Raw genomic sequence first — 21,676 nt, 5'->3', positions numbered from 1 at the left:
CTTCCCAAAGCCCAAGCTCACTCCGTGAAGCCTGCATGAACCGAGGACACATGGTGGGCTGTTTTATTTTGGGCTGAAGGAGAAAGCTGCTCTCAGCAGTGACTGCAGCAGTAGAAACAGGTAAATTCTAACTGGGAGAAACCCATCTCCTTGTCCAGAGAAAAACGGAGGTCTTTAACTGAGCTTTCCAGGGCAGCAGGGCACATGTGTAAGCTCTGACTTACAACAGGGACCTACAATTTTCTCAAACCAATCGGAGGAGCTGATACAGGCTCTGCTGCTGAGGATGAGAGCACCAACCTGGAGGACGCAGAGGAATCTAGAAGTGGGAAATGACCATGGAAGTGACTGATGACCAAAAAAACCCACTAATTATTTTTTCTCTTCACAAGCAAGTAGATGTGAATTAACAACTTTTCAATCCCCCCCCCCCCAACAACTCTTATTAAAAGATTTCGCACAGCTTTTACAAGCCAGTTATAAAGTAGACAAAGTAGACTGCAAAAGTCACTATAATAAGAAAAAAAAAGTCAGCAGAAAAGATACTGGAAAGCTACACAAAAAGTCACGTAATTATTCACGCTAGTTACACAGCAGGATGATTTTTCCCCTACCATTTGCAAAATTATCTTGTAAAACAGGGAAATAAAGTTTCATCACCTGTGAAACCAGCACAAGTATGAATGACATAGTGGCCAGGTTAAAAAAGCAGCAGGTTTGGTCCATCGAGGATGCCCAATCGAATGGTACAGCACCCAGCTAAATGTGTATCCCCCAGCTGAATCACGTTATCATTTCTTATGCCCTTGCCCAAGAAAAAAAAATGCTCAAGGAAGGCAGATAAAGGGAGTCGGGATAAGCATTTGATCTCAAAAGTAAAACCCCAAATTGAAACAGACGCTTCATGTTAAAAAAAAAATCATTTATAAACATGCCCTTTGGAGAGCTAAAGCAGCACTGTCTCCCCTCGGAGCCTGCAAGGCAACTTGTTCATTTGTTCCCCACGCGCTGCCTCCAACAGCAGGTGCAGCCAGGGGGACTGCTGCTAAAAGCCAAGATAAAATGCAGTTTATCTTTGCAAACACTAATATTAATCAATTCCTTCTGCAGATAAAACAATAAATGTTTGTTCCCACAGATGGAGGGAGCATTATTTAAACCGCGATACTATTCTAGTAAATCTGAGACAGATGGGCCAGGATTCAGGGACAAGTGAAGTTGCTGTGTTTATGATAAGGGAATTAGAATGACAGAAAGCCTCTTGCTGGGAAATACAGGATCTGGTAGATTTGCATTTGCTTCATAAAGAAGGAGAACGCTCTACAAACACCCTATTCAGGGTCACTGAGCCAGAACAGAGTGGAGGCAGTGCCTAGGAAGAGGGTGCACGGATTTCCAGGTAATTGTCCTCGAGTGCCAGCCACATAGCCCCAAAGGTCACCACAACCAAACCAGAAGTAGGGGTCTGACTTACTTCACCATGCTACTCTGGGTCTGAAAACAACGTGAGCTCCCTGGGCAGAAGGAAGAAAGAAAGAAGGTGGGGGAGAAAGTGCCCCAACCTCTCAGATCACAAGTATAAGAAAGAAAGGAAAGAAGTATCCAAAGTCAGCTGGAAGAATGTGGCGCATTATGAGTGCTACAGAGGATCTGTGGCCAGTGAAGCTTCTTCATCTCTTACGGTTGAAATGGTGTTCAGATGAAGACAGGATTAAAACCCATTTTATCTGTTTCTAGCTTAGCTGCATGTTACTGAAGATGGACTTCCTTTTTTCTTTAGCCCGCAAAGAAAGAGTCAAAGGTGTTAACAGAACGGTAGACCTGAAGCCCTGCGACCAATAAAGCAAAACACATCCCCTTCAGTGAGTGCTGACTGAGCCTGACTCAGGGCAGACTTCAGAGATGTCACTGCAAAAGTCTTGAGCCCCAACAGGGAACTGCTGCTGGCTTCACCTACCACTGCAAGTAATACACTGCAGAAAAGGAGAAAAAAAAGACAAGTTTGCATATCCTGTTAGGACATAAAGTAGATGCACACAGGCTCTATTAAGAAGACTTCTCCAAACTGGTATTTTTCTAATGATCCTGTGTGTTGGAAGGATGCTGAAAGAAGGATCAGATTAACAAGGTTGTAGGGCAAAAGAAAAAAAAATGAAGGCAAAGTAACCAAGCATATGTATATTAACTCAGGCAGATGCCAAAACTTATTTAAAATGTTTAACTGGACGAGTAAAGTATGGTAACATTTAACCAAAGTAACTAAGTTTATTGAACAGAACCTGTAGGATTTCAGGCAGATATCATCCATCTTCTTTATATCCCACTGTCAAGCTGCTGTTAGTTTGCTCTCTGATTACACATCTTTAAAAGTGGGCACTGGCGATAGCATGCTTAATGAACTTCTAACAAGGCTTTTTATTTTCCCATTCGAGACAAAGCTTTGAGCACTAACAAAGTAATTCCTTTGCACCTAACACAGCCATTCCTTTGCACTCTGCCTATTTTTTGCTCATTGATTAAGCTCCAGCCTGGTGACAAGAGCAGCACCAGTGTTACCGAGGGCTTACGGTTTGCAAGAGGAGAGACTCAGGGCAAACCATTTTCTCCTAACTGGATGCACGCGGAGCAAATGGGAAAGAAGATGAAATATTGCAAATTGATACTGTAAGACGAGAAAAAAACATGGAATGATGTGTGCTACATGACTTACAATAAGTAAAAACGTGGCTGCCCGGAGGTCATTTTCAAATCCAAGCAGCCTTTGCCTTCATTAGCCACTGTTATTTCTCCACATTAGAACGTTTCCAACAGGAAACAAGGGTCAAAACCACTGAAAGTATCAACAGCTTAATATTTGAGATAGGAAAAATAAAAAACACAACAAAACCCAACTAACTGGTATTCCAGAAAGTGACTTTTTAAAGCACATTCCTTGGCTACAGGCGGGAGCCACACAGGCACATAGCACCAACTAGAGGGATGGGGTTAATGGGCACCTCCTGCGCCCACCACCGGAGAGCAGGACAATCCCACAAGGGCTGTGCTATTTCCCTACGAGGATGAGTGCATCCCATATACTGCGGCCAGCACAACTGCCTGGAGAGATTACCTGATTTTTCTGGGGTTGTATTCTCAGGTGCTTGTAGCATTCTCTTTTTCAGTGCTCCCTCGTTCCAGGACATACCTTGACACAGAACCTGTTTCAGGCTGGTACAAAAATGCCCTTAGAAGTACTCTTTTTTTTTTTGAAAAGCAGTGTACGTTTATGCCTTGATCAATTGCATAAGACAAAATTACGGCTAAAATAAAATGGGAAAAAAAAAAAAGATGACAACTTGAGTTTAGCAAAAGAGCCTTCTAAACCTGATTTCATCACATCTCCTGACTCTTGTTGGCATGATGTGCTGGCAGTAAAGGAGCTGCTTTGTGTAATCTTTGTGTGATTGTCTTCCTCTGAAACAATTTAAAAAAAACATAAGGCTGATTAAAATGCAAGTGCAAGAAGCATTTCATCTCTACAGCAAAACCTGTTTCTTCTGGTCTTATCAGTATTTTCACTCGAGGTGCTTTTAACTCCTATCTTCCATCTTTATTGCTTGTATCCATGTTGATGTTGAAACACTTTTAAAGTGTGTATCAGGTCACAGGCTTAAGGGCTTCTATTTTTGTTGGGTTTTGTTTTTGGTGTTTTTTTTTTCAAAAGTTTCTTAGAACTTAGAAACAATTTCTTCCTGCAACAATGAACCTGTTCCTCTTTGCAGCAGACTAAAATTCCAAAGGCTCTTTGTTTACTTCCTCATTTGCCACAACCCTCCAACCCCCCCGTTTTTAAAACAGTGCGGTTCTGGGAATACAAGGTTTCTTAACAAGCTGCTGCCAAAAAGCCTGAAGATAACAGAATTATTGTCACTTACCAGCAGCCATCTACAAGCTTCAAAAAAAAAAAAATAATGGGGGGGGCGGAATAGAAAAAAAGAAACAGAAAAATAAAACCATATCTAGATTTCACTGTCTAACTGCAGTACTAATGGATGTAATCACTGAGGAAATGTCGTACATTTTATCTGTGCCTTAATTCTACTGTGGAAGTTCTGAGAGAAGACTTTTACAATTACTAAATCCTTTTTTGCAGTTATCTTGGATGGCTGCATTTAACTACTGCACTTGCTGCATCTTATTTTAAAAAAGGTCCCCTGGTCCCCCAGATAAGCCCAAGTGACACAAGGGCAAAAGAAGGAAGGGAGGAACCGAGGGTGGAGAAGAGATGAGTACCACCAGCTTTACATACCACAACTCACAATTAACCTAGTATTTTGCTGGGAGATTTTAATTTGATTTCAAACGCTCACCTTGCCTTCACATAGACAGCTTTCAGATCTCTTCTACTCACTGCCCATTAGCGTGGCACAGCACAAGACATTAAGGATAAGACGCCCAAGGATAGCTGGCAAATATTCAAAGCTACTGATGGCATAGAAACCAAAGAAGCAGAAGTGTTGAAAGGGATGGAGTAATCGTGGACAGCATACTGAACATGAGACTGTTGTGGAAAAACCGAGCCAGTAACTAAGAGGGTTTCTAGATGCAAATGACTGACCCCAGAGGATGTGTTACAACCATCCGGGATTGCTGGGGCATTTTTTGGACACTTTATTTCTAGGAAGTTGCTGACGAATGGTGAGAGTGAAGAACAGCAGCAACAGGGGAGTGAGCTGCAGGACCAAATGTGTGACAAACTGGAAGTTAGGGAGCTCTTAGGGAGCTGCAAGTAATTTTGGGTTCTGCACAGCTCCCTGGCCCCTACCAGTTTCTATCATCTAACAGCGTCCTACTTCTGCTTTCTCAATTTCCCCAGCCCTTCATCCACTACAGCAGCAAACACTCAGCTCCACTTCTCATTACGGGCAGACAATGAGCACACCAAATAAAGCCCTGCAAGTGCAAGCCTTGTTTCTTAAGGTGCTGGATGCTACCTACAAGAAGTCCCTTCCCGGCCACTTGAGAGATTTAAACAAAGATGTGATTTCTTTAAACTTACTACCAAATAAAATTGCGGTTAGAAAGAAAGGCTTAATATTCCCCAAGCATTTTCTGGAAACATCCCGAATGCTAGCTGAAACGCACCGAGAGAAGCAGCTGAAGCAGCATAACCCGGGCTGCTGAATTAAGCTGGAGATACCCATAAGCGTTCTTGTGAGCAGATCCACGTGGGCTGCTATGAAGGACTCTGTAGCTCTGCTGCTGAGGATATGAGGGAAGGAAAGGATATTATTAAAATGTTTATTATGGTAATACATAGAAATTAATTTGAAAAAATCAGCTCCCACTACACAAGGCTTATAATGAGCTTACAGCCTAAACACTGATGCTTTGTCAGATTAGGCGTACTTTGCTTCCTTGGTGTTTCACAGCGCAATGTAGCTTTTTTCTGCTTCTTTAGGAAGACATCTCCTTCAATATTCTATTAGCAGGGAAATAGGGCTAAGGGACAGAAATGTCATCCTTTGAAAGACAACAGGATTTAAAAATGAACCAAGGAGGAAAAATATCCAGTTATCTGTTAACACTGGACTGTTTTTTTTTGGTTTTTTTTTGAGAAAGTTAATGTCATTTTACAGTTCAGAGCTTGCTAACGTTGGGTTACAGAGATAACAGGATTTACATGATCATGACAATTTTTAAAATACCCCATCACTATTACTAAATTTTACTTGTCCTGCAGACAAGTCAAAGCAATTTTCTACTTGTCAGAGATGATAAATCAGTCGTCTGGTGACACTGACAGGTGGATTTGTCAAATCCCCCTTGAAATACTTCAGTCTCTGCTTTCAGGCTGCTGTGAGCTCCAAGCACGGAGTAACACAAGGGAGTGAGGCAGGGATTACGAAGAGATTTTTAGATTTTCAGGGCTGCTGTCCATTTGCCTGGCTTTCTGGGTATTTTTCTCTCTGAAGTGCAAGAACAGCATCCGGCTGCTGCGCTTGATTCTGGCACCTCACCCACAGAAATCCAGTTAAAAGCAGAACAGTTAAAAAAAACACGCTGCACTTTACAAAAATACATCTTGTTCATAAATATACCAACTTCTCTTTTCTTCAAAGCACAGCTAAGGCAAGATAAAATTAAACCCCTTTTCTCCTAGCCGCTGCGTTTGCCTCTACAAGCTCTCCAAAAGAAACAAGCAGTCTTTGAAAGAAAAAAAAACCTGCTGTGAAGACGCGTGGACAGACGTGGGTACCACCAGCAGCCAGGAAAGCTCCTGCTTCCTCACAGCGAAGGTGCAAACCTCCCAGAGGTGGGATTTCAGAGCACAGCCTCCTCACCAGCATGCCAGGCCTCTCCAGGAAGGAGGAAGGGGATGTTTGCAGCGTTCCTCCAGATTTCTGCATTAGATCCTCCAGCTAAATGCATGGCGTAAGGGCGTTTTTGCATCATTTTGACAGCGGGGCGGTTCAGACTGATTCCCGAGCTGCTGGGGAGCACGTCCTTCCTTCTGCACACCTCGCTTGGCACACAAGCAGTGGGAGAAAGGTACGAGCACTTCTGGCCCCTAACAGAGGCCACGCAAATCCCCACGGCCTCCCCTCTTGGCTGGAGGCTCAGCCAGGGCTGTCACAGCAAGCAAGCAGGGTGGAAAAGGCAGCAGCCTGGTTTAGAAGGCACCCGATGAACGCAGCCATTTGGTCTGGGTGTAACAGACACAGCTCTAACTCTAATAAAGCCACTTATTGGAGTGGCGAAGCGCAGCTGTTCTCCCCGTCCCGCCACCCACACCGTGCTGCGAGCACCGAGGCTAAGACCGAGGGGTGAGGCGAGGAAGCCAAGTGGGAAAATGAAATAAATCACTTGGAAAACAGCTGGATGGTAAAAATGGTCAGCCCTTAGGCTGGAGAACTACTCTAGATCCTGCTGTTTTACATTACCATTAACTTGTATCTAATTGCCATCTGGGTAAGCAAGCTACTTTTTAAGAGAGACACATGTAAATCCATCTGCACTTATTTCCAAAGATAAGCTGCCACTGTTGCCAGAGAACCGGGAGCAGAGTTGCTCAAAGTTTTAGGAAGCAAAAAGACTTTTTCCTCGGATGTACTGCGATTTCTTACAAAAAGCTTCTTGCCAATTAGGGAATTCTTCCTATCAGGAAGCAGTTATGTGTTGCAATACTCTTAAGGGAGAGACACAATTAGGAACAGAACTGGAGAAAGCTCTTCAATTTTTGAAGTGACTTCTAGTTCAGGCAGCATTGGCACTATCAATAGGAGGGAAAAAGAGGAATCATATTGTCCTCTCTCCCCTTCTGTTGTCAAAGGAAAACTGAGCAAAGCATAGAGGCAGCCAATATCTCTTTCAATCCTAAAAACCAACGGCATTCAGATTAGAACATGGGTTTGACGAGGACAAAGGGGGAAAAATGCAGAGGAATAATACCCATGATGGCTCGTCAGAATATTAAGGAGATGGCAGATTGTCAGAGCTCTGGAATAGGGTGCTGGTAACTCATAACAGCTCCTGTTCAGCTTCCAAGCAACAAAATGTGTCCGCATGTGTTGGAGAACAGATTTGCATCCGTTGCTTCCTATCCTCTGATGAAGAGCAATACTGAATAAAAAATGGGATAAAAATTAATAGCTTTCCCTCATGGGTGCCAACATTTTGCCCACCTTACTGGATATTTCAACCAGAGAAAAAAACATCCTAAAAATTCTACAAACCACTAGAAGCTTTCACATGCCTTGCCTCTGTACAAGCACGGCCTCTGTACTGAGCTCGCCTCCAACAAAAACAGCTTCCCCCCCCTTCACCCCATACCCTGCTGGCAAGAAATGTGGAGAAAGAGCTGTTCAGTCCAGCAATCCACTGGGTAACACAGCTTGACACCACACTGCAGCTGGCATCCACAGCTTTTGCTGAATTCTTCATTTTCTGCCCAATCACATCCAGTTCATTCAACCTCAAAGTCCTACTGAGGCTCAGCCCAAAGCCCTAAGCTCAGCTTTTGAGGCAAGTGACTCAAAGCCGGTTACTTTTAGTCTCATTACTGGCAATTTGGGCCCTTCCAGCTCTCCACGTACAAGCATACCCACACCTCACATTGATACCAGCAAGCGTGCTGTGTCCAGTCCAACATGCTCCAGGGCAACAAGGCAGGGAGCGCAGAACATTATTTGTAACAGTGGGCGACAAGAAGAACTTTCTCCTCAGATGCTTTGCAACTTGCACCACCGGTGAGCGGCTCTTGCTGGTCTAAGTTCTTCATTCATCCTCTGCTGAAGGCTTTCCTAACGCAGTCAGCATGCCCAACACCAACAGAGCGGAGACAAGCTTGTGTCCAAATTGTAACGAAAGCTCGATGTCACCTCTATTGGAATTCCTTTGACACAGACAAAAAAAAACTACTTTCCTCATGGCTGTCTTTGCTGTTCCAAGCCAAAACTGTTACACAGCATGCCCATTTTATAACAAACAAACGAGATCTGGCTACTCTCTGGATCCAAAGCCATTTAAGCAAAAAGCCATTAAGGTTCCAGGCAAAGGACTGGTGTGGATTTTTTCTCTGGGGTAACCTGTGTTTATACCAACACGACACTCACGTGAAATGGGGTTGGGTAAAAGCCTCAAGTCTTATGAGATGATGATTATAAATACTAAGCTATGCCCACTTTGTGAAATTACAGAAGTGAATTACTCTTTTCCAATGATATGTAATGCCTTGAGGTATTAATTCCTCCATAAGACTTAGCTAAATGCTATGCAGCTGCTGAGAACTGCACATCTGCATCACATTAGCTGGTTTTTAAGTGTCCCCACGAATAAGCAAGCACATACCTCATGCCCCAGATAAAAAGCAAAAGCACCACTAATTGACAGGAGATACAGCTAAGCCTTGAACTGAATCACCACTAGTGGAAATTACAGAAAGAAACCGCAAGGAGGAATGCAAAAGGAGAATACCCCAGAATGAGTAAAAGGAGCAAGAATTGGGATGCTCCTTCCTCCAGCCGTGCTAGTAATAAGCACATGACATACTGCTGCCCCCCTGCAAGGACAAGAGGCAAATGCAACGTCCTTACAGTCACCGTTCGAAGCAATGAGTAACGAGAGCTCCACGGAAACACAGGCATTTCCTTCCCTAATACTCCGAACACCCCCTCTCCAGGATCTCAGAGCGATTAGCAACAGAGCTTAGGAAGGAAAGCACCGCCGAGTCTCATCGTCCATCCCGGGTGTAGTCGAAGGCCACCCAATCGGTCGGTCCAAGTTTCCATCCACCAGGGTAAAACTGGCTAGCGAGCTTCCAACATTTCTCATGGAAGGCACTTCCTTTTGGAACGGAATGAAAAAAAAAAGCAACCTTTAAGTGGTGAACACAAAGTAGGTCACAAAGAAGCCACATCAATAAAGTCTGGAAACAAAACTGGGAGGGATACTGTGTCAGCTGCAGAATCGAGTGGTTATTATAAATGGGCTTCAAAAGTACGGCTAGAACATTTCAGCCGGGAAGCTGTTCCTTGGATGAAATACAAGCACCCAGTAAGTGATGTACTACTCTTCCTTTAAGGTTCTTCCTTTCAGTCTCTTCTAAAGCTACTGTATTTTTAAACGTAATTGCATGGTTTTCAGACTGAAACAATAACCCTTCTAAACTCCATCAATAACACAAACAACCTTGACAACAAAGATTTATCCTATTGGATCTCAACCCCTGCACACCCCTCTCTCATCACAGTTTTAACTCAAGATGCTTCTCAAAATCACCGGACAGCTGGTTTGGTACAAGACAGATGTGTAACTGGGTTTGGTGCTTATATTCTCCAACGGGATGGACATGCCACGTGAGGGACCTCACGGCTCGGACAGCATCTGTTAGTGAAGCCTTGACTGCTGCCGGCTGGCTTGCAACCCAAAGCTGTCGTCGTGAGCACACAGAAAGCTAGGCTCTATCAGTCCACTCTCCCTTTTTTCTAAGCTGTTAGTGAAACGTCCAAGTTAGTGTAACCCACAGAGTAAGCACTTTCTCAGCAAGGAAAAAGTAGGTCAATTTAATTCTTGGCACATGTTTATAGGAACACCTAACTACTCACATGGGAAACTACCTTACCTCTCATCAGAGTGCCTTCTGTGTCCTGAGCTGATCTTGTTTCAAAACCGTTCTGAGAACAGAGTCAGAAGATTGCCAGGAAAACAGTTACTATCCCTTTACCATCTCTTGACATTAACAGCTATTGCACTTCAAATTCTTCATACAGACGGGGCTTACAGAATCACAGCATCATTCATGACACGTTTACAAAAAATTTAAAGTCAGAACACAGGGCTAAGGAGATCAGGATAACTCACAGCTGCTTAGTGGCTCATCTATATAAACATTATCTTTGACTGGCTGCCTTCTCCTTCCAAGGATGAGGTCAAAGGTGCTGAGAGCCACTAAGCCCAAACCACCTAAAACATAGGATATGGGATAGCTGGTCTAACACTCTGATGAAGGCAGGATCCAGATAACTTTAGGACACAAAGCTCCAGGTGAACAGTGCTCTTACACTAAGCAGAGGTTTACTGATGACAGCCACACTACATTTTCAGAGAACTTTCTAGCTGCACCCTATTCTGTTTTCTGACAAAGAAGAAACAAATGCATTCTGACAAAGAATTAGCAGAAAGTAAGTTTTGCCAGTATAGGGAAGAATAATGCCTCTTCAGAGCACCTAGCTATTAAACTATTAGTACTGCATTCCTCTTGATGCTTGTTTTTTCTCTCCACCACTCTTTCAGACATATTTTCATTTTTATAGCATACAAGCTCCCTTTCCAGCAGTGGGCATGAACCAGGAGTATTTTACTTCTTATCATCCTTCCTTTCTCCTACACATCCATCATGTGGTGCACAGAGGCTGTTTACATCACAGTCCTGACTTTCCTACTAGCTAAGAAAAAAGAAAGGAAGAAATTAGAGCAGAAAATGCATAACTTCTTTCTGTAAAGCTTGTCTATGATGACCAAAAATAAAAGAGAGAGAGAAAGGATTTCTTCCTTAATTTGATGTAATGGTTACAAAAGTGGGAAGTTAGTAACCCCTAGGATCGAGGCCAGGACAGCTGCCTTTCACACAGCCTTGCTGTGCTCTGCCACTACTTACAAATCTTGACGTGAGCGACCACTTTCTGCAACGCTGGGCTTCTTCAAGCAGAGGAGTCACCAGCTGAGGGCACGTGAATGAAAACCGACATAAATATTTACGGCAAGACCATCAAGCTTTTTTGCTACCTTCCTACTTGGGATATAAAAGTCATTACCTCCACAGAGCTTAGGCTGTTTGAAAACTTCACCGAGCAAGACCTCAGCTTATGGAAGGAGGAGTTAAGGAAGAACCCCATGAAATCCATTCAGCGAGGTAATCAGTCACACCATGCCTCACTGACATCCCATGTAAGTGCTGCCAGAGAGCAAAGAAAGAGACCCCAGGAGCCTGTGCCATCTCAGAGATAAATCTCCTCCAAGCAGGATTACAAGCATGTTGAATTTTTACACCACATCCTTTTGCCATAGCTCTCAATTTCTGCTTTGGTGATGCTACTCCTTTTTTCAGGGTACTATCAACTACTCACCGTCCTGAGCAAAAAGATGGAAAATAAATACGGAAACATACCTAAAAATAGCAAATTCTCAGTATTTTTTGACAAAGAAGTCTAATGGTTTCCTAGCAAGTGTTAGCACATGGTGCTTTTGTTGCAGCAGCTTGGCTGCATGGCCTGAGGTATAACCCTGTATCATAAATAAAACATCTTGTTCGGGAAGCTTTTTGTCTCCTCTTCTTTCATAATGCCCGTACTGTACTCCACTCCTGCATATCAAGATAAAATACCTAACTAATACGGAAAACTGATCTGGATCCATCAGCTCCCCTCACAAAGCCAGCTAAACAAAGACATGTTACACAGGGGCACAGGATTTCACATGCCACGGAAAGTATGTTGGAGCTTCAGGTGGTATAATCTTTGCTCTGTAGTTTTCCAGTCTCCATCTGTGATGCATTTTCCTCTACAGTGCAGAGTTACCTTCTTGGAAGCAACGATTTAGTCCAACACCTGGCCCTGTCCACAAACGAAGAGAAGTTAATCAGTGCCAGCTCTCCAAACTCCTTCGTACCAGCAGATCAGGCTGCTATCACTGTAAGAAGATAAGTTTATTACAGTCTGAAGGTCAGCAAAACTTCACCTTTGTTTCCAAAAAAAAAGGGAGCAGGCAGCCATAAACACCTGAATGAGAGAGTTTCCCCTGAGAGCATCTTGCCCCGCTGACCTGCGGATCTGACAGCTAATAGGGTATTTGAGAGGATTATTAATAGTCACAAGAGGATCCAACTAAAGCAGCAGGCTTAAAGGTAGCCCAAATGCAAGGCAATGCAACTCAGGCTATGCAAGCAAAGCACCGCAGAGGTCTCAGGAGATCTGACTTCTGATGCCAAGTTTCTTGCATGTCCTTGGGCCAGCTATCCGACCTAGCTGTGCTCTGTTTCTTCATCTTCCTGCGTCTGAGCAGCGCTCTCACATAAAACCATTGATGCACTCACTCACACCACTCATTGCCTTGCTATGTAAGTAAAAACATTTCTTTTTTTAAAAACCCCAATGGGCAGCACGGGAATTGCTAATAAAGCTGTCACCATTTGCCATGACAAACCCCTGCACAGAACTGAAGCTACACCATTATTTCAGTCCTCCAAGAGACCGAAGCGCTCGCTTCAGCCCTCCCAGCCACTGCTGCTTTCCACACGCCTGCTCGAATCGGAAATCCCTGCTACTACACGTTGCGCTGACGAGGGCAGCATCTGTACCCTATCTTGTTGAGGTGGCATTCATGCACTGAGGAGTCAGCTAAATTAAGGTGTGAATTACCTCTGCTTATCTCAAGCCGATCCACTGACTCAAGGGATGAGAAACCAAAGAAAGCAAGCGAGTTTTTAACTCCCTCTGCCATACAGCTACTGACCCTGGAAAAAAGATCCCCCCAGAAGCGTCAGCTCCATCTGCATTTCCTCTCAACCTTCGCTGGCAAAAGGGGATGGCAGGTCACGTTTCCTAGCAGGAAAAATGCACTTCCACTGTTGAGCAGTCACTCCGAGCTCTTCTGTGAAGTGCATGCCCCTAAAAAAAAGGGTAAGAAGCGAGCTTCTAAGCTTTCAAACTTGGAAGCTGGTAAGGCTGCAAGCTGGGAGCTGCCATCCAGTGCCAGCTCACAGCCTCCCCGCAGCCCAGGCAGAACATCTCTCTCCTTTCCTTCCCAGCCCCCTGCCACTGAAACGATGCCCCGAGAGGCGTGCGGCACGCTCCCTCCAGCGCTCGCCAACCCCAAAGTGCTCTGCTGGCTCCCGGGCCAACACAAAACCATGGCTAGCAGGAGAGACGGGGCAGTGCAGTTCCAGAGCCGCATTCCTCGAGCATTAAGCTTCGTCTAGAATACTGCTAAATTGTCTTTTGTTCCTTCGTGCCAAAAATCCCCTGAAAGCAGTCCTGACACAAAACCTCTTCTCCCAGATCCCTGGATCACGGCAGAGGGCACCCAGCATTTGGTGTACAAGGGTAAAGCCTACGCAAAGCGTTGCTTTCGAGCTAGTTTCTCTCTCTTTGCCAGAAACTTCATACCAAAATCCGAGTTGCCATCCTCTTTTCCAATATCCAGTCTCCAGCACCTTGTTCAAAGTCTCTGCTACCCAGAACGTGGTGAGCTCTCTCAGAACTGACGCTACGGTGTCTGTGGTCTACCCAAAATAACTTTCTCTGCTTTTTTCACGCCATCCAGACTGGGAAAAGGTGCAAGGTGAAGAGGTTCTGCTGAGTCCTTCGGGCAGTGACACGAAAGCCTATTGCTGGGAGGGATCTGGCGGCTGGACTTGGCGATCTTGAAGGCCTTTTCCAGCCTGGATACTTCTGTGGATCCTGACTGAGGGGTGATCGTCTTCAGTGCCACACTTCTTCCCTTGTCATCACAGCGCTGATTCCCAGTCCCACACCTCCCTGGAAACAAGGACTCGATGCACTTGGCCCCCTCCCCTCTCACAATACGCTACTGTCTAATTCCCCATCCACTTCCACACTCATTTGCCATTTTTCATCATTGCTATTTCCTTTCTTCTCCGGTCCAGATGACAAATTCCAAAAGGCAGGGAAAGCAGCCTCCGTCTGTAAAACACCACCTGCATCTGCAGCACAGCACCGTGTAAATAAAATAAATTCTCTTCACAAAGAATAAAACAGTGCGTTTACCATTAAAGCACTAACGTCCAAGAATGTAGACACGGCCCTACAGGAAAGGAAAAGGTGCCTGCAAGTTTCAATCAAGCCAGAACCGACCGGAGCAGCACACGCATTCTTATGCAAATCCATCCCAGACACTGCACATCTGCTGAACTGGGTGTCGTTTTCCCACAGTTTGCAGAATTAATGTGTTGAACTAAGTGCCTGCCAGTGCTTGCAGTGTAAGAGCTAATTTTTAATGGGGCATTCGCAGCTGTAGCAAAAAAATAATAATAATTCTTTAGATAATAAAGGGTCTAAAGCCAGGACGTGGTTTTACATTTACTTAAGTGCAAAGATCCCTTCCCCCCCCAACCTCCAAGAGCTCATTACCTGCACTACTCGACTTGTTTTGTAATTAAAAATAATCCAGATTCCTAGAGAAGAGCCCTTCTACAGTATCGTGACCTTTTGAAATCCCATTAAAGAGAATTAACAAATGTTATCATCTCCTGATCATTTCTGTAATGGCTTTCAGAGAGGGGCGCGGTGGCGGCATCAAAACACACAAAGGACTGTTAGAAGTTTACAAACCAAAATGCAGTAATTTCTCTCTTCCCTTGCTTCCTTCTCCTGCAGACAAATTATACTTCCATGATTGCTGTGACTCTTTACAGAGGATTTCAAAAGAATCCAGATGAGAGCTCGACTCAGTGACCTTGGGGCTAAGAAAGCATATACACCAGAAAATGCTGAAATCCCAACTATTTTTTTTTTAAACCTATAAATATCAGTTGAAAGGAACTCATGATCTCATAATAAGTCAATGGGTCACAGTTATGCTCCTCTTATCTTCCCTTTTTTCCCCTATTGTTTAAAAATAGGAAACAGCACCACATGAAAATGTTCAGCCAGAGATAAATCGTGTGACTGAAATACAGGAGTCAGGAAGCTGGTGTTTTAAAATAATGTCATCCTCATTTTCCCTGACACACACTAGCATTGTTGATGCCTCCAAATATTTAAGTGACTTTTAATAAATTAGTAACCTAGGCAACATTTGGCACAACACAGGCAGCTGCTGAAAGAGCACAGCTCAAAACTTGTAACAAAAGTGAAGAAAACCAAAACAACCATTTATGTACAAATTAATGTCAGCATTCCTTAAAAAAGATGATGGGCAAATGGTTTTAATGTCAACGGGCTAATACTGCAATAAAGTTTGGGAATAAAGCAAAGAGAAAACGGCCTACACCCAGCCCTCAGCTGTGCTCCGGGTCACAGCCACAAACACAGGAGGCAGCGAGCAGAGACCGAACAGCGGCAGCAGCACGGAGGATCTGCAATTCCCCCCTGCACTACAACTCCTTGGAGCCCAGAGGAGTTCCCAGCGGAGCTGGCACACCACAGGCATGAGCAGATCACCTGCGTGAGAGCTTCAGTCCCACCCTTCGATGTCCCCTTGCTGGCTGGCAAGGGAAGGCAGTACCCCTGCCCAAAGCACGCCCGTCTGTTTGCAGTCTGCAGCAAACGCAGTTCCTTAAAAGCTTGGTTCTGATTAAATTCTGTCCTTTACAGCACACAACCGACCACAAGTGATTGCTATTTACCACCCCGACGAGATGCAGGAGTGCTTTATGCCATTGTTACTTAACATTTGCAAGCAATGTGCCTCTTTGGTACCTGAAGGCCACAGTAAGGTCAGATGCTGACAGCAGGCATTGGCCAAATAAATGCACGGGAAACAGCACCGCCTGGCCCAGCGAGCTTTGTCTCCAGAGCCTGCTTCTGCACCAGGTTGCTAGGTGAGTTAAAAATAAGCCTATTGATCCAAAGGAAAAGCAATACTCGGGAACACCAACCTCCACTCTCCAGCACAAGACCACCTCTGCAGACAGGCCACACAGCTCGTAAGCTGCCTTTCAGCAAGCTCTCATCCGTCCCTTCAGCTTGTGCCATGCAAGAACCCCTTTGTAACAGCACACCATCTCCTGCAACCAACCACAGCCACACACACACCCACAGGGCAGCCCTACTAAAAACAGAGCCCAGCCACACTGCCTGCACGCATCTCTAGGAGAAAACCCTCTGTCCCTCAACCACCAGATTGCCTTGCCACTTCAGTTCGTTAGGAATTTTTGTTTGGTTTTACGTTAAGCACACCCTCCCTACCTACTCCTTGTTAGGCAGCCTTTAGGTGACTTTTTAGTTGAGCTTCTGGAGACAGGCGATAAGCGTTGGAAGTGGAGAGGACACCACTCCCCGGAGTGCTCCGCGCGGCCTCGGGCATCCTCAGCAGCTCCGGCACCACCGTAAAGAAAATGCCGCCACCTGGTGGGATCTGCTCCGGGTCATGGGACGCGGTCCCTGGGTTTGGGGAGCTCGTGACCCCCCAGGGACGGTCGCTGACCTCGCACGGGCATCTCGTAGGAATCTCATCATGAGCACGGAAGGAGAGGATCTGCTGACAACAACAAGAAGCTGTTTGTTACTGGTGCTCCCCCAAAGAGAGGTGGTTTGGAAATGGATAACCTTCACAGTAGAAATTAGGGGAAAAAAAAAAAAAAAAGGTATCAAGCTACCTACAAAGCCACAGCGAGGCAGGCTGTAAAGAAACAGAAAACCCCAGACAGAGCCCGAGTCACAGAGTCATTTATAAAATACAGTTGAGCAAGGTAAATGATGGATTGCTGGAACGGGTAACTCACAGAAATTGGGTTTTTGGACTGAGCTTCACATGATTAGAGATGCTTCTGGACAGTGCTTGAGTCTCAGCTATTTTTTAATCTCCACATGACACTGTGTGGATTACCAGAGCTTCAGTCCCGAGCACAAGCCTAATATTTTCAGGCAGCCAATACTTAAAAGCCTCAAAGTCGAGTTTCAGGCAGCTGAGAGACATTTATGTCTGGTTACATGGGGTCTAGCGCTTTTATTTGGAGTCAGAGCCAGCGAAGCTCTGCCTGGAGATCAATATCCACGAGGAAGCGTGGAGCTCTTCAAGCCCTGGTCTGCAGAGCAGGCTCTTGCTGCCGGGAGAGGGGGGTGAGGAGGTTTGTTCTGGCAGTAAGGAATGTCTCCAGGCTGCTGGCCGGATTAGAGGACAAGGTGATGAAAACATCCACGTCCGATCTGCACTAGAGCCTGCACAACCACTATCATCTTTTAGCACCAGTGCTAAAAGGGAAAGACATTTCCTAGTCCTGATAAGGCCCCAGAGCAGCACTGCCCACTCCCAAGATGAACCCTCAGGAAGGAACAGACCCTTCCACGTGCTGTTTTCTGTGTATTTCAGCAACTCCTAGCTCACAATCCATCATTCTGGTGCATGAGTGCTTACAGTGAGCTTGGAACAGGCGCCCCAGAAACAGATTTGACAACCATCGCTGCAGAAGTTTACAGTCTGTATCTAAACAGGTTGTAAGTCTGACAGAATCTGATTCTGCCCCCATCACATGCAACATTTAACACCAATGCTGCAACGCTAGCTTTATAATTCATTGTTACAAAATCCATGGATGTGCAGTCAGCCATACCAAGCGATATAATTGTTCTGTTTTCACTGTTAGCACTGAGAAAGCTGTAAATTCAGTCATTCTCCTGTCTTCCACCAAATCAGTTCCACAGAACGGAGAAAGAGACCTTGAAACTTTGACTTAAAACACTGGTGGATGCTTTCAGAAGTCAGTTATCCGTATTATTGAGAAAAAACCCATAGTATTAACCCAAGCAAGACAATCTCTTCCCTCTCACCCATTCCACACGCACCATGAGGCCGAAGGAAGCCACCAACCACAACACACGCTGATACGTATTTTACAGAAACATCGGTTGTGTGTCAAAACTAGTGCTTGGAAACATCATCTGATGACATTCACATGATTTGTGTTTCACAAGCAATTAAACCTATCACTCTGACAAGCAAATGTGCTGTTCCCACTCACTGTTCAAACATGGGGTTAGAGGACGCTGCTTGCGGTACGAGCTCTGTGCTTCAGCATGGAAACGGTTTCATGGTTTGGTAAGGTCCTTGTTAATTCACCTAACCAGAAGGTGCCGAAAGTCCAGAAAACAGAATGAAAAAAGTTACTCTGTGACTACTGCAGGAACGCAGGAAATGCAAAAATAGCCAGACTGTGATTTGGATCTGGTAGTGAGGTCAGACGAGACCTCAGTGTCACACTGAAATCACATCACAGGCATTGCAGAGTCCTACTGTACTCACATCGCTGTCATGCTGCTGGCAAGCCACACAGACCAGTAATGAGGGTACTTTACGACTAAACTCTTCTCTCTGCTTACAGATGAAGTTTTACAGGCTCTGCAACTGGACCAGCTCCCCTCACGCTACTAATTGTCTCCTTGGATAGAGGCGAGCTGGGTGGCACGCCGCTGCAGAACAGAGATGCACAGAAATAAGCAGTCATCTCCAAGCAGGTACCCAACTTCTTTACTCTAAAGGAAGCACTTCCACAGCTTTTCAGACTATTATCTTCTCTCTGGAACAACTCCACAGCACAGTTGTCCACGTCTCACACAGAAAAGAAACACTGTGACATCAAAAGCTGCGTTTCTTGATACGCCAGAAAATGGTTCTCATCTTTTCATGTTAGATATTCCTTCCCTCCCCCAGCCATTCATGGTGAAATAATTAGTGTTAGTGTTCGCATTGTTTATCAGACAATACAGACAATAAGGCTAAGCTTTCTGCTCCTGTTTTCTTTAGCTGTGCTGCTGTGGTTCCTCCAACAACTGTGCAAGGCTTTACTTTTAATCCTATAAATAACACTTGTCACTCATAGATTTGTAACCCATATTTAGTTGTGCACAAACATGGCACAGCTTCAGTTCGATTCATCGTCCGCAAACTTATCCAGATGTGTTCATACAAGAAAAAAGGCTGGGAAGCAGGAGGAAATAAACAAATGCTAGCTAACCCAACTGCAATTTCATAGGAAGGAGGGAAGCCACCACCACATCAGATCCTTCACGAGGGAGAGAGATAATGAGTTGTTTTTAAACTAAGAATAATTAGTTATTGTCCTTGGGCTACACGATGTATTTTTACATGCTTGAAGCCTGCCCTGATTTTTGTAGCCTATCGGTTAGCTGCTCCATCGCGTGGAATCTCTGTCCATTTATCTACATGTTAGTGTCAGACTACAAACACATCACAACACATGACACGACTTTATCAACGAGCAGGGTTTCTCACTGTGGCTAATTTTGAAACCACATTCCTGCTTCCACTCATTCAAGATATAACCTTGGGTAACAATCAGATAGGCTGGTGCCAGACATCCTCTTCATAAGTACGTTCTCATTTTACCTTCGGAAAGTGCTCTAAACAAACAAACAATCTGCAGGCGCTCTGCTTTCTTCTGAGCTCCCCCCGCCAGCAGCAGAGGTGGTTTTTTGCTTTGTTTTTCAAAAAAGGCTGCGTTTTACAGTCTCAGCATCAGGCTGAGAGTAACAAAAGAAAGCCACGCAAGAAGCCGCAAGTTAGACAAGGGGAAGCTACTGAAAATCCCAAACTTCTACGACAATTAGTTGCGCTAAGTATAACTCTGCTCCTTGATGCACCAGACAGAAAGCAGCCAGACAACCTCGTCCCACCGCACCAGCTTTTCAAGCTCCCGGAATGAACACAAAGCTCTTTGAACAGCCCGTGTGCCCCTGCAACCCTGCAGCCTGGTCCTCCTGGCTGGGGGTGCCCAAGGCTGAGTGGCCGTGGTGGTGCTCACCGTAACCAGCTGTGCTCAGCCAGCAGACCCAGCACGGCTCCTGGAGGTGTCTTCCTTGTGCCTCCCGTACCTTTTGGGCACAACGCAACCGGTAGCGTGTGCGTAACGACACCGATAGCGGGGCGTGTTGGCTTCCAGCCCCACAGACCAGGAAGAGCCTGGAGAACCTCGCCGGGATGCCGGGCAGGGCAGGACAGAGAGCGGGGCAGCAGGGCAGGACCTGCTGCAAGGAGACACCGGCGACATGAGGCGTTTTGGGGGGCTCTGTGTGGCATCGAGGGGCGACGGCGAAGCCGGGCCTGTCCGAGCGGGGCCCCCCAGCTCAGTGCCACCAGCGCTGGGGGCTTCGCTCGTGAGGGCGGTGGGGCGGGTGAGGGAAGGGCAAAGCAGCTCAGGGGGTGTGCAACAACGGGCTTGGCTCACCCCAAAAATAATTAATTAATTAATTAATTAATTAAAAAATAAATTAAAAAAATAAAAAACTGAAGGAAAAGTTGGGCCCGCCGGGAAGTTCCCTCCGCTCCCGACCCGCCCCGTCCCCCTGTCCCCCCCCTCCCCAGCCCCTTTCCCCCCGTACCGTAGACGCGCAGCCAGCCCTGCTGCTGGCACACCGACTCCAGCAGGACGCGGTCCAGCGCGCCGCCCGCCGCCGCCTCCAGCTCGTCCGAGCCCAGCTCCGGCTCCGCCAGCGCCTCGGCCGCCCAGGCCGGCGGCTCGCCCGCCGCGGGGGGCGCCTCCATGCCGGGGAGCCGGGGAGGGGGGGGCCGCCGAGGAGGCGCCGCCGCCGCCGCCGCCCGCCCGCGCTGCGCCCCGGCCGCGCCTCGCCTCAGCGCGGCTCCATCCCCGCCTCCCCCGGCCCCGCCGCCCCCCGCCCCCTGCGTCACGGCGGAGGCCGAGCCCCAGCCCGAGGCCGCCCCGCTCTGGGCGCCGCGCACCCGGCTCCTCAGGGGGCCCCGCCCCGGCCTAGGCCCGGAGCTGGGCGCTGGGGGGGTGTGGGGGTGTGGGGGCAGCCCCCCGAGGGGGCTGTGCTGCTCCGCCCCGCTTCAGAGCAGGGGTGAGGCCGCGCTGGGGGTCCTGAGCCACGAGGGTCTCGCTGCAGCGCTGCCGCCGTCCCTCGCAGGGGTCTCAAAAGGGAGGTTTTAGCCTCAAAAATGGGTGCGAGGCGGCGCTCCCCGGGGTTTCTGTGCTGCCCAGCTACACCAGGCGTTAACTCTCCGTTGGGTTTTGGGTCAAGTTCGCGTTGATCGAGGCGTGAGTTCTTAAAAATCCTGAATAAAATAGCTGTGAGGGCAGCGTGTGTGTGTCCCATCGTGTTTTATTCCAACACTGAGGTGCGGGTTCGCAGGGAGGGTGGGCAGGGGGTCGGCTGGCTTTGGGCTCCTTCCCTCGTTCGGGTTTGGGCCCGTCCCTGATCGATACGAGCTGGGCACATCCATCCGAGCACAAAGATCCAGTGATTATCTCCATGGTGCGTAGGTGATTTAGCGAATCAGCCATTTCTCCCACGTTTCTCCGAAACAACGTACTGAAACCTAAAGCTGAGCGCCAGCTGTCTCTGCAGGCCCATCTCAGCACACAGAAAGAGCCTAACAACTTTTTCTTAGTTCAGACACCTAAACAGCGCTGTCCTTGGCATGGCCGCAGAGCCGTTACGCGGCCATAAAGCTGCTTTCAGCCAGATACAGCTCCCCCACTTCT

General features: G+C 46.6%; 1 protein-coding gene across 3 annotated transcripts in view; it reads right to left on the bottom strand.

Moving 5' to 3' along the window:
• Positions 1-20,843, bottom strand: part of RASAL2 (RAS protein activator like 2) — a 176,647-nt gene extending 155,804 nt beyond the window's left edge. For 2 of the 3 annotated variants that reach the window (XM_068691232.1, XM_068691233.1), the window contains exon 1: positions 20,556-20,842. In XM_068691232.1, coding sequence (XP_068547333.1) covers positions 20,556-20,718 — 163 coding nt within the window. In that variant the 5' untranslated portion in view covers positions 20,719-20,842. Of the gene's footprint in view, positions 1-20,555 lie in introns of all 3 variants that reach the window. The other variant, XM_068691231.1, reaches the window with a different exon arrangement.
• Between the last annotated feature and the right edge of the window lie 833 nt (positions 20,844-21,676).

This window comes from Anas acuta, chromosome 8 (assembly GCF_963932015.1).
Source record: "Anas acuta chromosome 8, bAnaAcu1.1, whole genome shotgun sequence".
Taxonomy (NCBI): Eukaryota; Metazoa; Chordata; class Aves; order Anseriformes; family Anatidae; genus Anas; species Anas acuta.
Note: the sequence above shows the minus strand (reverse complement) of the source record. Positions and strands in the feature narration are given on the sequence as shown.